At 35.5% G+C, this 20,036-nt stretch overlaps 1 protein-coding gene across 2 annotated transcripts in view; it reads left to right on the top strand.

Moving 5' to 3' along the window:
* ARHGAP42 (Rho GTPase activating protein 42) overlaps positions 1–20,036 on the top strand; it is a 305,485-nt gene that overhangs the window by 93,539 nt on the left and 191,910 nt on the right. For both annotated transcript variants that reach the window (XM_045790829.2, XM_045790828.2), the window contains exon 3: positions 9,131–9,192. In XM_045790829.2, the coding sequence (XP_045646785.1) occupies positions 9,131–9,192 (62 nt within the window). The remainder of the gene's footprint in view (positions 1–9,130; positions 9,193–20,036) is intronic.

The following is a 20,036-nucleotide window of genomic DNA, read 5'->3' as shown; positions in this document are numbered from 1 at the left end:
GAAAAGAGAAGCTGGATGTTGGACAAGGAAGCGGATGTTGAAGCTTCAGTAGGGTGGTGGCAGGAGGATTGGGTGCAGATGAGGAGTATGAATGGGATACCTCTGTCTTTGTGGAATGTGAAGGAGTGCTGGGAGGTGGTAAAGATTGGCGGGTATGGTGTAAGTGGCTGTCAGCAACAAATTACTGATTGTTCCCTTTAAAGCAGGATATTTGGGGCTTGACTATCACTTGAGCACAAACAGCTCTGGGACTGTTTGCTTTTAAAGATGATAAGCCTGTTCTGTGTAGCAGGGTAGTAAGCTGGCATTACCTTCCCTGCCTCCCTCCTTCCTGCTGCCTTCGTCCTCTGGCAATAATGGTTTGCTGGAATAGAATAGACTTTGGAATGAAACAATCAAAATTAAATAACTGCTACTCCACTTAACCAGCTTTGAGATCATGGGGCAAGTTAGTCCAGGTGATTGATATTCTTTTTCTCATCTGGAAAATGAAGATAAAACCTACTCAGTACCTCATACCATTATGTGAATTAAATGAGATAGTATGTGTGACATCTTCGCATCTTGGTAGAGGTGCTCCAAAGTGTGAGTGGTCTACATACTGGGGGAAAATGGTTTCTGGATTGGGGGTTGTTTTGGCTTTGGGAAACAGGTCAAATGACACTAAAATAAAACTAAACTAAACCAAGGCAACATCAGATCTTTAAGAAAAAGTGGGGGGATGCCCGGGTGGCTCAGTCAATTAAGTGTCCAACTCTTGATTTCAGCTTAGGTCATGATCTCAGGGTCATGAGGTCAAGCCCCTCATCCAGCTCAGCACTCAGCAGGAAGTCTGCTGGAGACTCTCTCTCTACCTCTCCATCTTCCCCTCCCCCAGCTCACGTATGTGCTCTCTCTCAAATAAGTAAATCTAAAAAAACAAACAAAACAAGGCAACATCAGAATAGCACAGGTTTTCTAAAATGTATACTTTGAAAGAAAACAAAAATATGTGACTTGGGGACTGTGTTGTATACAACAATACTTATGACATTAACATAAAATCTCAGAGTGAAAGATCTTTGGGATTCAGATGAAATTTAGATGAAGTAATGAGACAGTGTGAAGTTTTCAGGGAAACCAGCTAGAATGAAGTTTCGAAATTGTGTGAAATTGAAAGGCTGTCTTTCTATATTTGTATGTATTCATTTTCCAAATTTGACCTTAATATTATATAACATATATGCCCTGCATGTGTGTGTATGAGTATACTAGAACTCTCAAACTACTTTGTAGTTTGGCAGTTTCAGAGTAGATATTACTACAAGGTCCTATCTCCGTTCAAGAAGAATCTGGGAAGAAAAAACCATTAGATAGTGTAGAATTACTTCTGTGCCTCCATTGTGACTTTTCATCTTGGAGTCCTAGTTGTCCTCAGGTGTAATAGGTAATCCTAACAATCTGCAGTTTTTTGTAGCTCTTTGACAGGTGAAGCCCCTGGAAAGAAGGTGTGTATACTCTTCTTTGAGTCCCGTTATGCCAGCGAGGATAAGAGAAACTAGACTGAAAATCACCTAAGACCAGAAAAGACTGACAATCTTGCCACAAGTTCTGAATCTCAGCCCAAATGTGCAGTGGCGGGCAATGTTGGAACCCATGTTCATGGACTAAAGCATAGCACGGGTCAGTGCCCAAGGACATATGGAATGTCAGAACCGGTAGGGAGGGAGGCATGAAGAACAGGAATTGGGAATCTAAAAGGACACTAGATTCCTGGCCATAACCCTTACAAAGAGTCTGGGTAGTATAATTAGAGGATTAACAGGAGCAAGTGAAACTAGAAAGAAATGGTTGGATATTGTGGATTCCAAAGTGAGGATTCTGTCCCTTTGTCTTCTGTAGTCTGGATTGGCATCTGTGTACTGGGTGGAACAAACACGGCACAGTTGATGGTAATGGACAGATGAGGAAGCAGAGATGTGGCAGTTTTTGACTCTATGCAGAATACACAGTCAACTTAATAAAAGTTTAATTTTATGATGTTTCATTTGTAGGCTGTGCATTTATTATTGTTTAATGCTTTTTTATTACTAAAATAATATCTAATATGTTCTACCTTGGTACACCTTGTATTTGCTGAAACTTAATACACCTGCATGCAATGCTATATAGGGATGCACTGGCAGAATATGAAAGAAGAATTTTTTTTCTTTTTCTTTTCTTTTGTTTTATTTAAATTCAATTAATTAGCATACAGTATATTATTCGTTTCAGAGGTAGAGTTCAGTGATTCATCAGTCTTATATAATACTCAGTGCTCATTACATCACATGCCCTCCTTAATGCTGTCACCCAGTTACCCCGCCCCCGCAACCCTCAGTTTGTTTCCTATGATTAAGAGTCTCTTACGGTTTGTCTCCCTCGCTGATTTCATCTTGTTTTATTTTTCCCTCTCTTCCACTATGCTCCTTTGTTTTGTTTCTTAAATTCCATATATGAGTGAAATCATATGATACTTGTCTTTCTCTGATTGACTTATTTTCCTTAGCATAATACCCTCTGGCTCCATCCACGTCATTGCAAATGGCAAGAATTCATTTTTTGGAATGGCTGAAATTAACAAGTCAGGAAAGAAGAATTTAGGTACAAGTTTATAAGGATTTTTTTTCAATGTTAATCTTTTTGATTTATGTTTGGAAATTAAAAACAAAAAGAAAAACAAAACTAACCACCAGGAGGATGTTATGGAGAACATGGCTTAGTTACCTTAAAGATAACTAGAATTTCTGTGTTTTCCTGAGACCTTGAATTCTAAGGGGTTGTGAAGTGTTAGAAGAAAGATGATGCCTCTGAGTACGTGGGTACAGTGACCTATCAGCATTCAGCAGTAGGCCTGTGATTTTCTTTTTTTTTTCAGTTGGTTTAGGAAGCAATTTATTGGCTTTGCACTTAGGCATCCATGGAACTTGAAGCCACAAATAGAGTGGAACAATCTTATTTGATGTTGTGGCTCCTAAAAAATAACAGGAGTGTGGTTGCGAATAATGTTCAGTATTACAGTAGACAGCCCATCAAGTGGGGGTGTTAATTGTTACACAGACACACAATATCTAGTTGATAATTGTGTGGAGAATTGGTGTCACTTTTTATATTTTGCTGTCTGTTTTGTAGACATAGTATTTCTTTTTCTGGCATACCACAATGATTCTTCTTTGTTTATGGGTTAAATTGTTCCTGAACCAAAGCTTGCTCTTCAGTTACTATGCTATCTTTGATCTTCTAAATGTTCAAAGAATTAAAACTTCCTCAGTGGGAGTTCCAGGCATGAACTGCTGATGCGATACCCTGTTACATCATTGCATGCTTCATAGTGTACTGCTGAGTATCGCTTGGCTGTATATATTGATTCCACTTTTATTTTTTTCAATGTGGCCAGATCTAGAAGCATATGCTGAATTCACTTGCACTGGCTCATATCCTCAGTGAAATGTTGGTATTATTACTGCTTTTCTCCTACTCCCTGTGGGAAAAAAGTCATTGCCAGAAGGATACTAAGAAAGACCCTGATAACCTACATCGTTCACCCCGATAAAATAGTAAAGTGACTGTTGGAACATTATCTGGACTTCTAAAATGATTGCATTGGTTCAATCTGGCTTTTATAAACTTTAAAAGGTTTTCATGTTTTCCTTGAGATTTAACCAAGTCTAAATCCTACTGCTAACTCAGTCCTCCCCTATTCATCACCATTTCTGAATGTCATAGGTGATTTGTTCACCTAATAAGTAAAAAATGTGTTGCTGACATAATTGTATATGTGACTGAATTTGTGATCTGTACTTCTGTCTGGGTATGTATTTATGCTACATAGGTTTGAGGAAAAAGACTCCTGGGGCGTGCCTGGGTGGCACAGCGGTTAAGCGTCTGCCTTCGGCTCAGGGCATGGTCCCGGCGTTATGGGATCGAGCCCCACATCAGGCTCTTCCGCTATGAGCCTGCTTCTTCCTCTCCCACTCCCCCTGCTTGTGTTCCCTCTCTCGCTGGCTGTCTCTATCTCTGTCGAATGAATAAATAAAATCTTAAAAAAAAAATTTAAAAAAAATTAAAAAAAAAGACTCCTGGGAGAAATATTTAACATATCATTATCTGATTATGATATAAATGTTGGTTGGATATGAGAGAGACATGCTTTCTCAATTCTCCTAGTTGTGAAATCTTTAAAGCTCAAGCAGATCAATTATTGAAACATTTAATAGTATAATGCTTAGTACTCACTAGTAATGGAGTCATGTCAACAATGAACAGGGAGTGATTTTCTTTATTCTTTCTCATTTTTACTTCTAAGCACTAACAAGGTTTTCCATAGTCAAAAATAGTCAGGTGAACTCAAGTCTGCTGAAAAGATTGAGTTAGGAAATAGATATTTTAGACAGTTCAGGAATGTTTTAGAATTTATGATATTAGTAAATATAGAAGTCATTATTCTACTTCCTCACCGTGTAGATATATTTCAACTGTTGTCTTTGCAAATGCATTTACTCTTGGAACCTGTTATAAATACATGTGAATAATAAATTTCTGTTGTTCTAAAAGTGTTTTTCCAATATCACATTAGAGAGATGAAAAGGGAACCTTTAGCAATATTCTTAACCTCAATAATTTGTTGGCAATTTAACATCTATATATGAAACTATATTTTGATTGCTCTCCAGTAATCTCATGGTCCAGATGGTCAGGATGGAGAAAGATTATTACTGGTGATTACAGCCAGGAAAGTTTTATGCAGGTGGCAAGAATGTGGATAGCTAACATAATTTTCCAAAGTATCTGGCTTATCCTTTTCAAAATATTTTATGAAGCCTAGAATATAAGTTTGTATGTTTCTCCATACATAGCAAATAGATTGTGGAAATCTATTATTAAACTCATTCATTCATTTAATGATCATCTATTGAAAGCCCACTGTACATTAAATATTGTTTTTGGAATATTGCTGTCACTTAATCAAGCTCCTGTCATACCAACTAGGTAAGGGCAGAATCTATAATTACAAGACCAGCTGTTAAATTTGATGTTAGTCTGGCTCCCCCAAAATCAGATAATGAAATGGCTATTTATGTAAATATTAACATGGATAAACAAAGTATGGAACATCACATATCATTGCTAATAAAAGAAAGTATTTGGGTATTAGAATTTGCATGTAATAAAAAATATTTTTAGATTTTACTTAAGTAAAGTCTTAGAAGAAATTGCTCAAGGAGTCAACATCACTGTGCAGGATGAGTCATTTTGTATGTTTTGTGCCCAAGGTCTGGTGGGGAATAGACTCTCTATAAGTTTTCATGGTCTCTATTTTCTCACCTTCAGTTTTCATGGTCTCTTTTCAGGGCATTTGTTGGTCCTGGGCACCAGAAATTCTAATACTGGCTTTTCATCTCTGAGGAGTTGCTGGGGTACACTAGGCAGCTTGGATCTATCTGACTTGTATCAGAGGTTCCTTTAGATTTTGAGCATGGGCCAGGCTAGGAAGTCACTGGCTGTCTATCAGCCCTTTGCCCTAAAACCCAGCTTATATAACTTTGAATTATTTTATACCTGCTTTATAGGATTGTTAATTCTTATTTTCTTTCTGTGTTATGTTATACTTTGAAAACTATTAATGCAATACTTTGACATTATAAATAAAAAGACTTAGGGGAAAGCATTAGATACAGGTTGAAAAAGTAGATTGCTGTTACTAATTGATGAAATGATGTTCCTGGCTGTTCATTTCCATGTAGGACAAATGACAAACATGAATATCTTCATTTGGACTAAGAAACATACTTGCATGGAACTGAGAGTATACTACATAAAGAAAAAAGTTTCATTTCAATTGTCAAGTTGGGGCAGACCCAGAAAACTGCTGGAGGGAGAGTAGTTTTTGTTGTGAGGAACCAGACATGCAATTGCTTTTGCATGTTCAAATTTTTCTTTTCAGGCATTCTCATTATAATAAGCTATTATTGTACTGAGTCTATAAATAGTATTTATATGAGAAACAGACCAGAAAACCATTCAAGTTAAGCAGGAAACGGCATCATTAATTTTTAGACAAAGAGGTACAACAACATCAAAATGAGAATTTGAGTTTCTTTACTTAAAACCAAACTCTGACTTAAGGCATCTGCACAATTTACTCTTGAAATAGTAGTTACTTGGGGAAGCCTGTGGACTTCCAAGTTGTTATAGGATGATGCTCCTGGGACCACTAGGACACTACTCCATGAGACAGTACGTGGCCTCCTGGGTTGACCAAGTGGAAGGTTCTAGTCTATCCCTGACACTCTAAATCAAGCTACGTCTTCATTTATTCCAAAAATAACCTGTTGTCAAAAAAACAAAAACAAAATAAAAACCTTTGTTATCAGGCTTCTATGTGCTAGATATTTACTTAACTCTTTGGGTAAATTAGTACGTGAGTTTAGCCTCCTAAAATTAAGTCTAGTAGGAAAATAAAGCATTTATAGCATGTTTTATTTTTCATTATTTAAAAAAGGTAAAGATTTTTAATAGGCTCAATAAAAACTGGCAACCTCTCATCTTACAAGTCCTTACCACTTAACTACTCACAAAGACCACTTGAACTTTTAGCCATTTCTTCTATTTCTTTCAAGACCATAATTATCTTGGTAACACTTGACTTCTTCCCCAGTCTTAGATACCCTCTGTTCATTCTATACTGTTATGTTTATATCATGGTGATTTTGTATGTATTACAACTGAGTTATTTCATTTACTTTGATGATGTTACTTCCATAACTGTTTTCCCAAGAGTTAATAAGTGCCTTTGAATTTTCTTTTAAAAGAGTATACGTTTCCTTTCATTACATTCAGATACATCAAGATATTGACAGTTCTATTTTTATTCTCTGGAAACATTTCCTGGAGTCTGTAACCTATTGCTCCAGTCCAGATAAGATCCTCTCTGAACCTTTTGCATAGCAGTTGACCTGGAATATCTCTCTGTTGACATAAGAATTTCATTTGCTTCTGTGCTATCTTGGATCTCCTACTTCTAGATCCCATGTCCTCTTTTCTTAGTTTATTCCCTTGTTTTGTTAGAGTGCTTTATCCAGTAGCTTTCCATAAAAGAAGCATATGAGGGTAGTTGGTTTTTTGTTTCTTTTGTTTTGTTTTTAATTTAAAAAACTGGAAGGCATTGAGTTTGAAATCTGGGGTTAAAGTTCTTCTTATACAGACTTTAAACTTACTATCAACTCTCACCTCTTATTTTCTCACCTTCAGGAGTACCTGTTGCCTCCAATTCCTGTAGTCCAAACTGATTTACTCTTGATCTCTTTCGCTGTAGGCATGTCAACATAATGCCTTCCATTATCCAAAATTTTATTGGCTTTTTTCCTTCAGGCTTACCAGTAGAGTTCTTTAGTGGCAATAGGTAGTTGCCAGGATGATGGAATGTTTTCTTTACCCAAAGTATAAAAATATAATATTCTATTATATAATCCAGTTAAGACTTTTTGTATATTTGTAAAATGTTTTTCTGTTCAACTTACTGTTGTCACAACTGTATTGTATTGTAGCTTTGATACTGTTATTTTTGTAGAAATTAAAATCTCATTTTTCTAAATTAAAAAGCAAAAGTTATATTTCCTCTAAGGTCATTAATGTGGTTATGAGATTAATCTGAGTCTCCCAGGTAATCCTTTGATTTCTGTTTTGGCAATTGTGAATAAAATCCAATGTGAAGTAAACATAGGGATAGCATTTCAAACCAGGTTAGTTAATGTAAGCTTAGTTTTAAAAAGAGTGGAGGGAAAAACCCTAGATTGTAATTTTAAATTCTTGAATGGAAAACATTATTTTTCGTAATAAGTTCTGTTATGAGACTCTTCATTTATTTTCCTCACTTATCTGCCTTTATTGTAGGCTTTATGCCAGACTTACTAGACTTCTTACAGAATGTTTTTAATATTAATTAGTATGGGTAGGAAGGAAATGATAGGGAGCCTAAAGAATGAAGACATAGAAGGAAAGGTTCAAAGCTTACATAGACATAATTTTTGCATTTACCTTATTTGTTTTGTTAGTTTTGTAATCAAAACATTCCAACTTTAGTTATATTAAGTGTGAGATAGAGAAAATGATGTGAATAAATTATTGTTTTACAATTGCCATTTGGGACTATGCATTTTTAAAGAATACGCTATTGTAACTCCCAATTTATTTTTTGGTTTATTCTCCCAGTGTTTCTGAGTATTTGATACTTGCCCCAAGCCAGAGCAATAGGAGTTCAGATAGTTCTCTAAAGCAGTGCTTCTCCGTAGATAGGTGGGAGAAGCACTGCTTCAGAGAGCTATCTGAACTTGTCATGAGCACCAGGATTGTGTGTAAGTGTTAAATCAATACATTGGGCACCTGAAACTAATATTACACTGTATGTTAACTGGAAATAAAAACTTAAAAAAAAAAAGAAAGAAAAAAGTAAAGCAGTGCTTCTCAACTTCCGTATGCAAATGGATCACCTGAGGATCTTAAAATGCAGATTCTGTGGTGAGGCCTGAATCTGTATTTCTAACAAACTCCCCAAATGCTAATGCTGGTAGTCCTTCTGGCCACACTGATGACTCACGATATAAACTACCTTGATATTGGAGTAATGCAGAATACAGAATCTCGTTTTAAGTATCTATAATTGTTGAGCATCTAGACAGAAGTCAGTGGGAGATGTGGCGTTACAGGCTGCTACTAAGTACATCTAAATAGTACTGGATTTATTGCTTCTTAGAGATTTAATATAGTCATTATTTGTAGGATTCTGTTTAGAAGCAATTTCAGTAGTAAACTTTTATTTATTAATTTCAGTTTTATACATTACATACATAAACTGTATTTCCCTAGTGTCTTGGAAGAAAAAATATAGTTTGTGTGTGCTAAACTTTAGTTTGCAGTGCACAAATATCTGTTATCTATAGCTATTAGTCATTGAGATCCTACTGTGTATACTCTTCTATGCTTCTAGAAGCGTAAAACCGCAGAATATATACACATTTATAACCAGTTTCATCGTAATGTTTATTCCTGTGCAATTAGATATTAGCAATGAAAAGAGATTAATGCTTTTTTTTTTTTTTTATCTTCTAAATAGCTCAGTCACTAAAGGAATTTGCAAGATTACTCATTGCAGTAGAAGAAGAAAGGAGGAGACTGGTGAGTCTGTTCCCCATTTTTTAAGAATAAAGCTTTGTTTGGACATATTAAAAGAAAGACTGAACCTTCTGAATTAGACTTAGCTATACCAGACCTTATAATGTGATAGATGTACTAAATGCTACAGAAAAGATTTCTGAGTATGATTATCAATTATTGCTAATGAGATATATACCATTTCTGTTTATTTCATTTGTTCATCAGATATAAATTATATTCACTTTGCTTTCCAGTTAGTTCTTTCAAGAATTAAAAATATTGAATTGTCACTATAAACCCATTCTAATTGAGTAAACTTCAAAAAAACTTCAGTGTTACAATAAAGATACATTCTAAGTATTAAAGGCAATTCATAGAAGGAGCAAATAATTTTGCCAGCGTGTTAGCAGGAGGCTTCTTCTCTCTTCTTTTCTTTTCTTTTCTTTTCTTTTCTTTTCTTTTCTTTTCTTTTCTTTTCTCTTCTTTTCTTTTCTTCTTTCTTTTTTTCTTTCTTCTAAGGGTTGAGGAGACTTTCTTAAAAAGGTGACATTTCAGTTGTCTCTGAAAGGCTGGGAGGATTTTGCTTGGCTGGGAAGAGTGGGGAAAGCTTTGTACATTGATGGACTAATTTATGTGACAGCATCAGAGCATAGTTATTAGTAATACAGTTATTCATTTACCAATATAATTTTCTACCCATTTTTTTCAAATATCTGTGAAGGCCTCTGTGACCCTGGCTTCCCATTTGTATATGGGAAAAATAGTATCCACAGGATACTCGTAAAGCATTTGTAGGAGCACCTAGCACATAATAAATGTTGATGGTAATAAAGATGTTATTTGTCACTTACGGTGAGGACTTGTTTAAAGTGTCATCTTTATCACTGGCTTCACCATCCTTTTGGGGAATTATATAGACACATATGTATTCGATGTGGATTAAGTATAGTGTCATTCTGCTAACTGGATAAGGAGAGCAGTTTCAGGAGGATGGTCTTGACTCAGGAAATATTGCCTGAGCTAAGGGAGAATCACACAACTATTATTTGGCACTCATATAAATGAACTTGAGTAGAGGCCACAAGGTGGGAAAAAATACATATTCTTAGAATAAGACAAATGGATGGTTCTTAGACAGTATTAGAAGATTGGTAGTTTTAGCCATATATGGGATTTAAGAGCTGGGCTAAAAAGTTTTGGTGTGTATTATAGGAAGGCAAAATTGTTAGTTTTTGAAAAGAATGGGAGAATCAATACAAGATTTAGGAAAGATTAATTTGGTGGCCTTGTGAGAGATAGATAAGGTGCGGGTGTCAGGGGGTGACTATATTTTCTTAGGAAACATCGGCATACCATGGTCTGGTCCCAGTGCCAGATAAATAGCCATACAATATAATCTGTGTTAGATACATATAAGCCATTATGGCAGACTGACCCTTTCTGGGGAGGTCAGAGAAAGATTTTTTATGGAGGTAAGTTTGATTGGAGTCTTAAGATTAAATAGTACACTTTCAAATGCTTTATATGCATAATTCTTACTCCAGTTCTATGAACTATGCAATAGAAGTCCCAAGTTTGATGGGGAAATGTGAGTAGGAGGTGCCTTACGGCCCAGGGTTGAGTGAGGTTGTTATTCAGATCCTGTGCAAGTAGTTCAGGAGAATGATAAGCCAGCTAGCACAGGCTATAATTTTAGAAAATGTTTGAAAGAATATGGGAAAGTGTGTTGTAGTTTGCAAGAGTAAAAAGAGCCAAAAAAATGTTCTTATAGCATTGAGGAAACCTGTAAACATCAGGGGAAAGTCTCTTCCTCTGAGCTGGGAGGAAAGAAAGAGCATCAGTTAAAATATAGAACTTTGCACAGTAAATTGTTTGGACAGGGGATAATAATGTCAGAAAGAAGCGGTCATCTGCTATAAGAGGAGTTTATAGAAATAGTTTAGAAAGCCAAGATCAGGTTATATAAGAGAAAAGGGACTACGGGTTAGTGATAATGAGCCATTGAAGGTAGACATCATAAATATGTCAAGGAAAGATTATTTGCCATGGTTTCATAGATTTTTCTAGCAAAACGCAGAGCCATGGACTGAGCCATAAGAAGAATTAGGAGGTCATATTCAAGTGGTGGGCACAGAGGATGTGCTCTATTATAGGCACATGGATTTGTGTAAGATGAAAATGGGTCTTGGTTGATTATAGTAATAGTTGAGGCAGGAGGTGACTGATGGCTTTAGAAAGCAGAGAGGGCAAGCGTTACTACTGCACTATGTTGACATTTCACTAGCAATAAAAGAAATTCTGAGACAAGGAAGTTGTGATCAGGAGTAGGAGTTAAAACATGCTGAATTTGGCAGTGGAGTTGGTCCAGATAGTAATGAAATTAAGATGTGGCTAAGGACGGAGACAGACCTTAGGAATCAAGACGGCTGAGCTTATAGATTTGGATGTTTTATGAGCATAATCTTGAGGTCATCCAAAATGGTGACTGAATAGAGGACAAAAACCAATGAGTAGAAATGGCCATGGAATGTGGTAGAGTGTCTTCTAGGCAGTGAAAATGGAGATTGAAATGCTAGCTCTTAGTGTTTCAGAGATCTTCATTTCTGCCTTTTTTCTCAACATGTTTCTTATGTTGGGGCAAGGAAGAAATTCTGCATTCATGAGTGAAGTCATATTTCAGGTTTTGATTGCTTTATCTGTTGTTTTAGGGAAGGTCTGAAATAAAGAATGCAAAATAATGAAGAAAAATCTATAGATAAAAGCCTAATGGATTACAGTATGTCCACAAAGATTATGTAAAAGTAGTTATTAAACCTACAATCTAAGTACTGGAGTAAGTAATAACTTCCAGTCACATGATGTTACTGCAGTCGAAAGTATGTATAGCTGGTAGCAGATTTTGTGCGAAGATGTGCTGAAGAATTTCTCTCTTAAAAATTTGTACTTCATTTAGGAAATAGAATATTTTGAGTGTACTAAGAGTATAAAGGCGTTCTGAAATTGATAGTCATTTAATCATTTTTTTTAGTTATAAGTCTTGATTTGTTATATATTAATTGAATTTGACCAAAATCTTAAGTATGCTAGAACAGCAACTAAACAAAAAAATCTCAAGAAGATGATAGAAGACACCTAGCAGTTTAAACAAATTCTCTTGTTTCCAGTGATTTACCATACTTAGTAAGATGAATACATCATCTAGGTAGCCTAAAGGTTGTTTGCAGGAAAAAGCCCACAGAAATATTAATTTGTTTTTTGAAGAAATGGGACCTCTTTTTTGCTCCTTACTAACTTGAAGTATTGATTTTTTTTAAGTTCATCTTTATTCACAATGTTAGAATGTTTCCCCATAGAATGGAACACTTAAATAATTAGAGATGCTGTAGATTAGATGTCCTGTTATAGACTCTGAGTCTGCTCCCAGCACAAGGAGAGGCATCAAAGCTATATAAATTTTGTGGTAAGGTCTCTTCAGTTTCCATACCACTATAGGAACTGCTCTGTTTACTTCACATCACAGCTAACTTGGCTGTGCACACACTACCATTTTAGTCCAGGCTGTTCAAAATTAATTTGAATAAATACTAACCTACAAAGAGAACACCCTAGGGAAGCGTGAAATGCTTATTTGAGGCCTTCTGAAAGAGATCTGGGTAACCTCTTCTTTGTTACTTGTATTAAAACACTGAATTTGACTCTTTAGGCCTTTGGACTTGGCATTCCCTCTTCCTGAATTCTTGGAAGCGTACTCTACCCATCATTCTTTCCTTCTCAATTCGTGCCCTCTTATTCCCTGTTCTTTCTCCCCACTGGCTTTCTTTCTACTCCCCTTAATGTACAAGCTCCTTTGGGACTTAGACCTTTGCATTTGTCCTTTCCTCTGCCTTGAACAACTTTCCTCTGCCTTGTCCTGATCCATCTCCTCTCAAGACTGGTTCCCTTATCATTCAGACTTGAGCCCATATATTCCCTTGGGGGTCTGCATTTTCCATACAGCTTAAATTAGTGCCCTTTAAATATCTGCTCTCATGCAGCTTGCATTCTACTGGGCAGACATTAAACAAATTATTTCTGGTGGTGGTGAGAGCTAAAAAGAAAAATAATGTAGCTGATAGGAGATCCTGCCACTTACTGAGATGAAGAAAAAGATGGGAAAAATGGTTAAATTTTGAATCTATTTAGATGCCTACTGGATATCTAAGTAGCCCTGTCTAAGGAGCATCTGGGCATATGAGTCTGGAGTTCAGGGGAACACATAAATTTTGAAGTTGTCAAAATGTAGAGGGAATTTGAAGCTATGGAATGTATGAGATCACCTGGTCTGTGAGTATGTAGACAGAAGAGAAAAGGTGGAAGGATTGAGCCCTGAGGTACCTTGAGTCCAGACTTTGGTCAGATGAGGTAGAATCAACAAAGGAGGTTTAGATCAATAGAAGAACCAGAAGAAAGCTGTTTGCACAGCTTGCTCAAAGTCCCATTTATTCAATTGGCTATAACAGAGATGTGGGATGATAATAAATAGAAAGGTTATAGGATGTGGACCCAGTGACACAGGGTTCTTCAGGATGGAGGGTCCAAATTATCTGATCTACCTACCCTATGATGCTCCTCTTTCCCTTCCCCTGGGCCCCTTACTTTCTGGGTACTCTGAGTCCCTAACTTTGACAAATGTGAAGTGTGTACGTAGCAATATAGATTTTTTTTTCCTTAGCTGTATCTTTGTCACCAATTGAAGAAGCCTCAGCTTCAGAATATTTTAGCTAATGTTTATCTTGAAAAATTTATACAGATGAACTTATTTCTTCTAGTTTCCATTTTGATTAACATAAGAAACTATTTATTTATCTTTTTTAACCATTATCACCCACAGCATTCACATTTGACCTGTGTAAGTTACACATTTTGGTTTTGGTTTCCTGGGATTTATATTCTTTCTATTCACTGCTCAGATCAGTCTTTTTTATACTCGTGTAGTGGAAGTACTTTCCTGAAATGGGCTAGGTGTCTGGGTATTACTTTGGAACAACAACAACAAAAAACCATGAGGCACTGGGAGTGGAAATTTACAACCTTAACAGTTGTTTCTTTTATAAGAGTGTTAAAACCTCTATTTTCCTTTCTTACATTTTTTTAAAGTATAAGCAATCCAACATAAGGATTAATAGGGGATAAAATCCAAAGTGTTCTTTCTTTATTTGTGTTCTAACAAAATTAGATTTTTATTAAAAAAGAATATTCTTTTGTGTCAGAAATGTGAATTGCTTGGTTATTGATATAAGATTTTGAGCTGCCATGAGTCTCAAGATATTTAAAAAATATGTGATGCCTAATACATTAGACACTTGTCATATGTGGCTATTGAGCACCGGAAGTGTGTTAGTTTTTATATGGTTTGTATTCTATTTCTATTGGGAGGTACTGCTATACATAATAGCTGATCTGGAGCATTTTCAAGTTACTCGGCTCTGCTACAGTTGCTCTATGTTTTTTTTTGTTTTGTTTTGTTTTGTTTTTTTAAAGATTTTATTTATTTATGTGACAGAGAGACAGCCAGCGAGAGAGGGAACACAAGCAGGGGAGTGGGAGAGGATGAAGCAGGCTCACAGTGGAGGAGCCTGATGTGGGACTCGATCCCGGAACACCGGGATCACGCCCTGAGCCGAAGGCAGACGCTTTAACGACTGCGCCACCCAGGCGCCCCCTCTATGTTTTTAACTAATCTGTTTTCAGCAACCCTCTGAGGTGTATGCTATTAATACACCCATTTTAAAGAAGAGCAATCTCAAAGACACATAGCCAGTAAGTGGTACAGCGAGGATTTAAACCTAAGCTGTTGGGTTCCAGAGCCTTCACATAATCCATAATGTTACAAACTAAGACTCTGTTTTAATTAAAATTGCATAACAACAATAGCAAACATGTATTGTTAAAACAATATGTGAGATGTTCTGGTAAGTGTTTTAGGTATATTATTTTAATATCTTACAAAAATGAGGGAAGAACATGGGCATTGTAAGTTTTGAAATTAGATTAATTTTTAAAATTTTTCATCATATTTAAACAGGCATATATTACAGCAAAAACTCAATCTATCAATCAGTGGACATTTCCCACATCAAATTTTGGTATGTGGGAGCCAAAAATATGCTCTAAACCTATTTAAGTCCCGTCCCCCGACCCCTTACCTACTCCCCCATCCCATCACCATTTTTGAATCAAGGATTCATAGAATTGGAGAATGTTTTAAATGTTGAAAATTTTATGTCTTTATTTTTCTTTATTAAAAATTATTTCCTTTGTTTAACCTTTTGCCATAAATGTTTGCATTGCTCATATGCCATTAGTAGATGATGTTGATTAATCCTTGAGTTTCTGGGATTGGTACTGTTGTGTACTAAGTCTAAGTATCTGTGAAGCAATCCAGTTTTTTTTTTTTTAATTGTCTCAGATAAATGAAGCATGGTAGGCAACATTCTACATGCATGAGTATTGATTATACTTCTGATATATTTTAGGTTAACTTTTTTTTTTTTAAGATTTTATTTATTTATTTGTCAGAGAAAGAGAGAGCACAAGCAAGGGGAGTGGCAGGCAGAGGGAGAAGTGCTCCTCGCTGAGCAAGGAGCCCCTTGCGGGACTTGATCCCAGGACCCTGGGATCATGACCTGAGCCGAAGGCAGCCACTTAACCAACTGAGCCACCCAGGCATCCCAATTTTAGGTTACCTTTTATTAGAAACAAACTTTAGGTATGCTGGCCTATACACCATCATTTTTATATAGTGATTTCACCTGAAATCTAAAAAAAAATTAGCCATCTCAGTGTTCTCCATGTTCAAATTTTCACATTTATTGAATTGCAGAGGTTTTCTGTGACTTCCCATTATTTGGTGAAATGCTAAAGTAGAATTGAGAGGTGGCCAATCACACACAATTCAGCATGACTGCAACACTAGTGGATTTAATTTTTTTATTGATAACAGTCCTGGTACTCATTTGTATTTTTTAAAGTGTGCAAAGTACTTTTATGTACACTTTTATCTTTACCACAACCTGAAACTGAGCTGAGACTATAAGTGAGTTACTCAAGATAGTACATACCACTAGTAAGTGACAGAGCCAAAGACGTAGGACTCCTTTTCAGGTCTTTGGACTTCCTGCTCACTGGAAGTCATTCCTTCATATCCTTTGTCTTCCCTTTTTAGTTGAAGAGCAGAGGCCTGCGAGGGCAGAGGCCTGATCTCTTTTGTATTTTTTTCCATGCATATATTGACCAAACCATATTGGTTGGTCAAAATTTAGTAGTGTTTAGTTATACAGAAAAAGCAAAGGTGGTTGTTGAGAGTTATCACAACTTCTTATTTACCATTTCTCAGATTGTTTGACTAAGTTCATTATGGACAAGTGTAAGAAAAATAACTTTCTTTGAGTAAAATTCATTAATTTAGTGTGAAGGACTTGAGTAAGGTAATTGCTAGGATTTCAGAAAATACTTCAGAGTGTTCATACTTGGGAATTATGTCTTTTGATTTTAAAATGAAAAAGACAGGACACTTAACTGGAAATGTTTGCTGACATTCTAAAATTTTCTTTTAATAGGTATGATACAGTGGTCAGACAGTGAAGCCTACCCTGGCAGGCGGCTTTTTAGTTATTTTGTTGCTCATCGACATTTCTACCCCAAAGTATAAGAAAGGGGAATAAAAGAGATAAATTTGAGACTCAGTCGTCTTGTTTTTTATTAGCTCTTGAAAAAGAATACTTGGAACGAAGGTTGTATTTTTCCTTAGTGAAATTAAGGTTTGTATGCTGTTAGAAGTACTGCTGTCATGGCTAGCCGTCAGCTGGGGTAAGTTAGCTGGTGCAAATTTAAAAATGTATTTGTATTTTGGTATATCAGTTTCACTAATATCTGGATATGATTTTGATGCCATTCTCACAGGTGGTATTTCATGGGTATATATCAAATTCCTAGGTTTAAAGATTTGTAAATGAATTGATGATAGTAAGCATCCAGTCTTTATATTTTCCTGTTTCCCAAGATCCCTCTATAAGATTAACTTTGAGTGTATGGAAGGATTTAAAGGGAACTTTTCCACTAGATAGTGCTAGTTTAAAAGCAATTAATTTAAAATAGGATGTTTGAATTAAAAACTTTCACATGTTTTTTCAGTCAAGATGTAAAATGGAATTGAAGATTTTATTTTTAGTTTTGCTACTTTGGCAGGATTCTTTGTGTGTGAAGTTTTCTGTTGCTTAGGGCTGTCACTAGTCATACCTTTACTCTGATGTGAGTCATCATTTCTCACGGTACACTTGAGGATGTGCTAGTCTTTACTACATTTATAAACCATGTTCTGATTTTTTTTTGATAGGAAGTACAAAGATACTTTGATATTATAAAAGGTAAAATACACAGAAAGCCATTATGTAACCATTCCACAAAAGTTCTTTAAGACCTCAGTGGGGCATTTGATTTTAAAGGGCAGAGAAAATAAACCTAAGTAGACATAAATTAGACTAGAAAAACATTGGTAAAAGAGATTATTAAGGGTAATTTTAAATAATGTAACAAAGCCATGGATGGTTGGGAAATATCAGCTGACAGATGAACCAGATGCTCAGAAATAAGAGGTTGTGGTTCTCTTCAGTGAGCAGAAAGTTTTTGTCCTTGTTTGTAATTAAACCATAGTCATAGTTTTCAAGTACTACCGAAGAAGTTACAAATTTAATTACCATCAGGATAAAAGAGAATGAAGGCTTTTTTTTAATTGAGATAATCATAAATTCACATACAATTATAAAGAATAATACAGAAATCTGGTATTCTTTATCCAGTTTCTCCTAATGGTAACAGTTCGTAAAATTAAAGTATAATAGCTTATTATATTATACTTTAAGTTGTAATACTAATTAAAATTAACAATTTATTCAGAAACTTGCCATTTGTCTTAGAATCAGAATTCATAGTTGAAACATAAGTCTGACTGTTAGTGGATTCTTATTAAGATGCCTTGTGTTATTTCACATTCAATTTGTTGTGTGTCACCCAAGACACCCATTTGCAAGGCAAATAGAAAATCAATGGTGAAGACACCGGAGTATCTCAGTTATTTGTGGGAAACACCATGTTGCATGTGACATTCTGGAGCAGCTAGAATCACGGACTCTGAGGCTTCTAAGAGGCTTTTTATCTCTGCCTTTCAGTTGCTTGTCAGCTTCATTCTTAGTTAGCTTCTTCCATAAGGTGAGTCATAAATACTGCCACTATAACTTGCAGAAGTTCTTTCTGGAGGGGTTCTGTCTGGGGTCCCCTGGTAAACTAAAAAACAAAACAAAACAAAACTCTTATTAAAATGAACTCTTATTGGCCCAGCCAAGTCACTTAAAGACCCTTGACCAATCACTCGAGGCCAAGGGGACAGAGTATGTTACATGTGTTCCTCTGAATATCAGGGCTATTTTCAGACACAAGGGAATTAACTGTGATTTGGAAATTACCCAACTCTTGTATATTACAGCATAGTCTTATGAATTTCCAGTTAACATTTTCATGTGAATAGAATAGTATGATAGTGAACTGTGTCCAAAATTTTACAGGAGTTAGGAAACCCTATGTTCATTCATCTTTAAAAATCAGAAAACAGACAAGGATGTACACCATTCCTGGTTAAATTCTCTATTATTTTGGAGGGTCCCAGTCTGCAGAGCAAAATAAAACCAATGGCATAAAAGATATAAGACTTAATTTAGTTTATTTCATTGTATCATTTCTTGATGTGATTATCCCATATAGAAAATTCTAAATCTACAGAGAATTTATTAGAAATAAGAGTCTAGCCAAGTCGATAGTTACAAATAACATTGTTGTATACAACTTCAGCTTGCAACAAAAGAATAAACTACTTAAGAATAATTCAGCAAGGGATGTGCAGGATTTTTGTATGTGAAATCACAAAACTTTATTTTAAGATATTAAAGAAAAACTAAATAGAAGAAAATATAGTGAATCAGTGAAAAAAAATGATTTCAACCAACTATGCTAGATAAGAGACAAGAGAATTTACTGTAACAATCTAACTTACAGAAATTTGATTAACTTCTTACTAGTGTAGTGGTAAACCACAGGCTGGTCCTGAAGATAGTGTATTTCCTTTTTTCACTTGGAAAATGTGGTCATCCTATGAAGAACTCACTTTAACCATATTTCCAGACTTCTCCCAAACTCTTGGGTCTTTCAGACAATTTCAACAATAGAAACACTGTTTGAAAAAACTGGTCTGCTCTTCATTTGTATGACCATATCTGATGGCAGAAAAGTGCTCTACATAGTAATTACTGTATTTCTATTTAAGTCTCTCATGGCAAAATAAAATATCTCCACTGATCTGGGATTTTTCATTCTGTTCACTGTATATTTCATCCACAGTGTAATTTCTGCTCACCACATACAACAATACTACTTAAGTGATGCAAACAAAATGCATTTTCTATAGTCAGCATGAAACTAGATTGCAAAGTTCAGAAAGTCTCAATTCCAGTGAATTGTTGACATCAAGTAAAGCCCTAAGATCCTCAGGATTTTTTTCTATTTTTTTCCTTTTATAAATAAAGAGTGTTTTGCTTTTCCCAAAGTGTAAAATGGAAACTACCAGCAATATGTTTAATATTAAGTATTGTATGAATGAACATCTTATATTTTAGTAGTTCCATATTTATTTTAATGTGGATTTAATACAAATTATTGCTTTGGAGGGAGCTTAGTAAAAAAAGTGGACCAATTTATAAAATGTGGGACATGCCAAAATCATGGAAATGATATGTAAGTGAGTGAAATCTGGGAATCCGTGGAGTAGGTGTGATATA

The sequence above is a fragment of the Ursus americanus genome, chromosome 16, assembly GCF_024610735.1.
Source record: "Ursus americanus isolate L20-20 chromosome 16, mUrsAme1.1.p, whole genome shotgun sequence".
Lineage (NCBI taxonomy): Eukaryota > Metazoa > Chordata > Mammalia > Carnivora > Ursidae > Ursus > Ursus americanus.
Note: the sequence above shows the minus strand (reverse complement) of the source record. Positions and strands in the feature narration are given on the sequence as shown.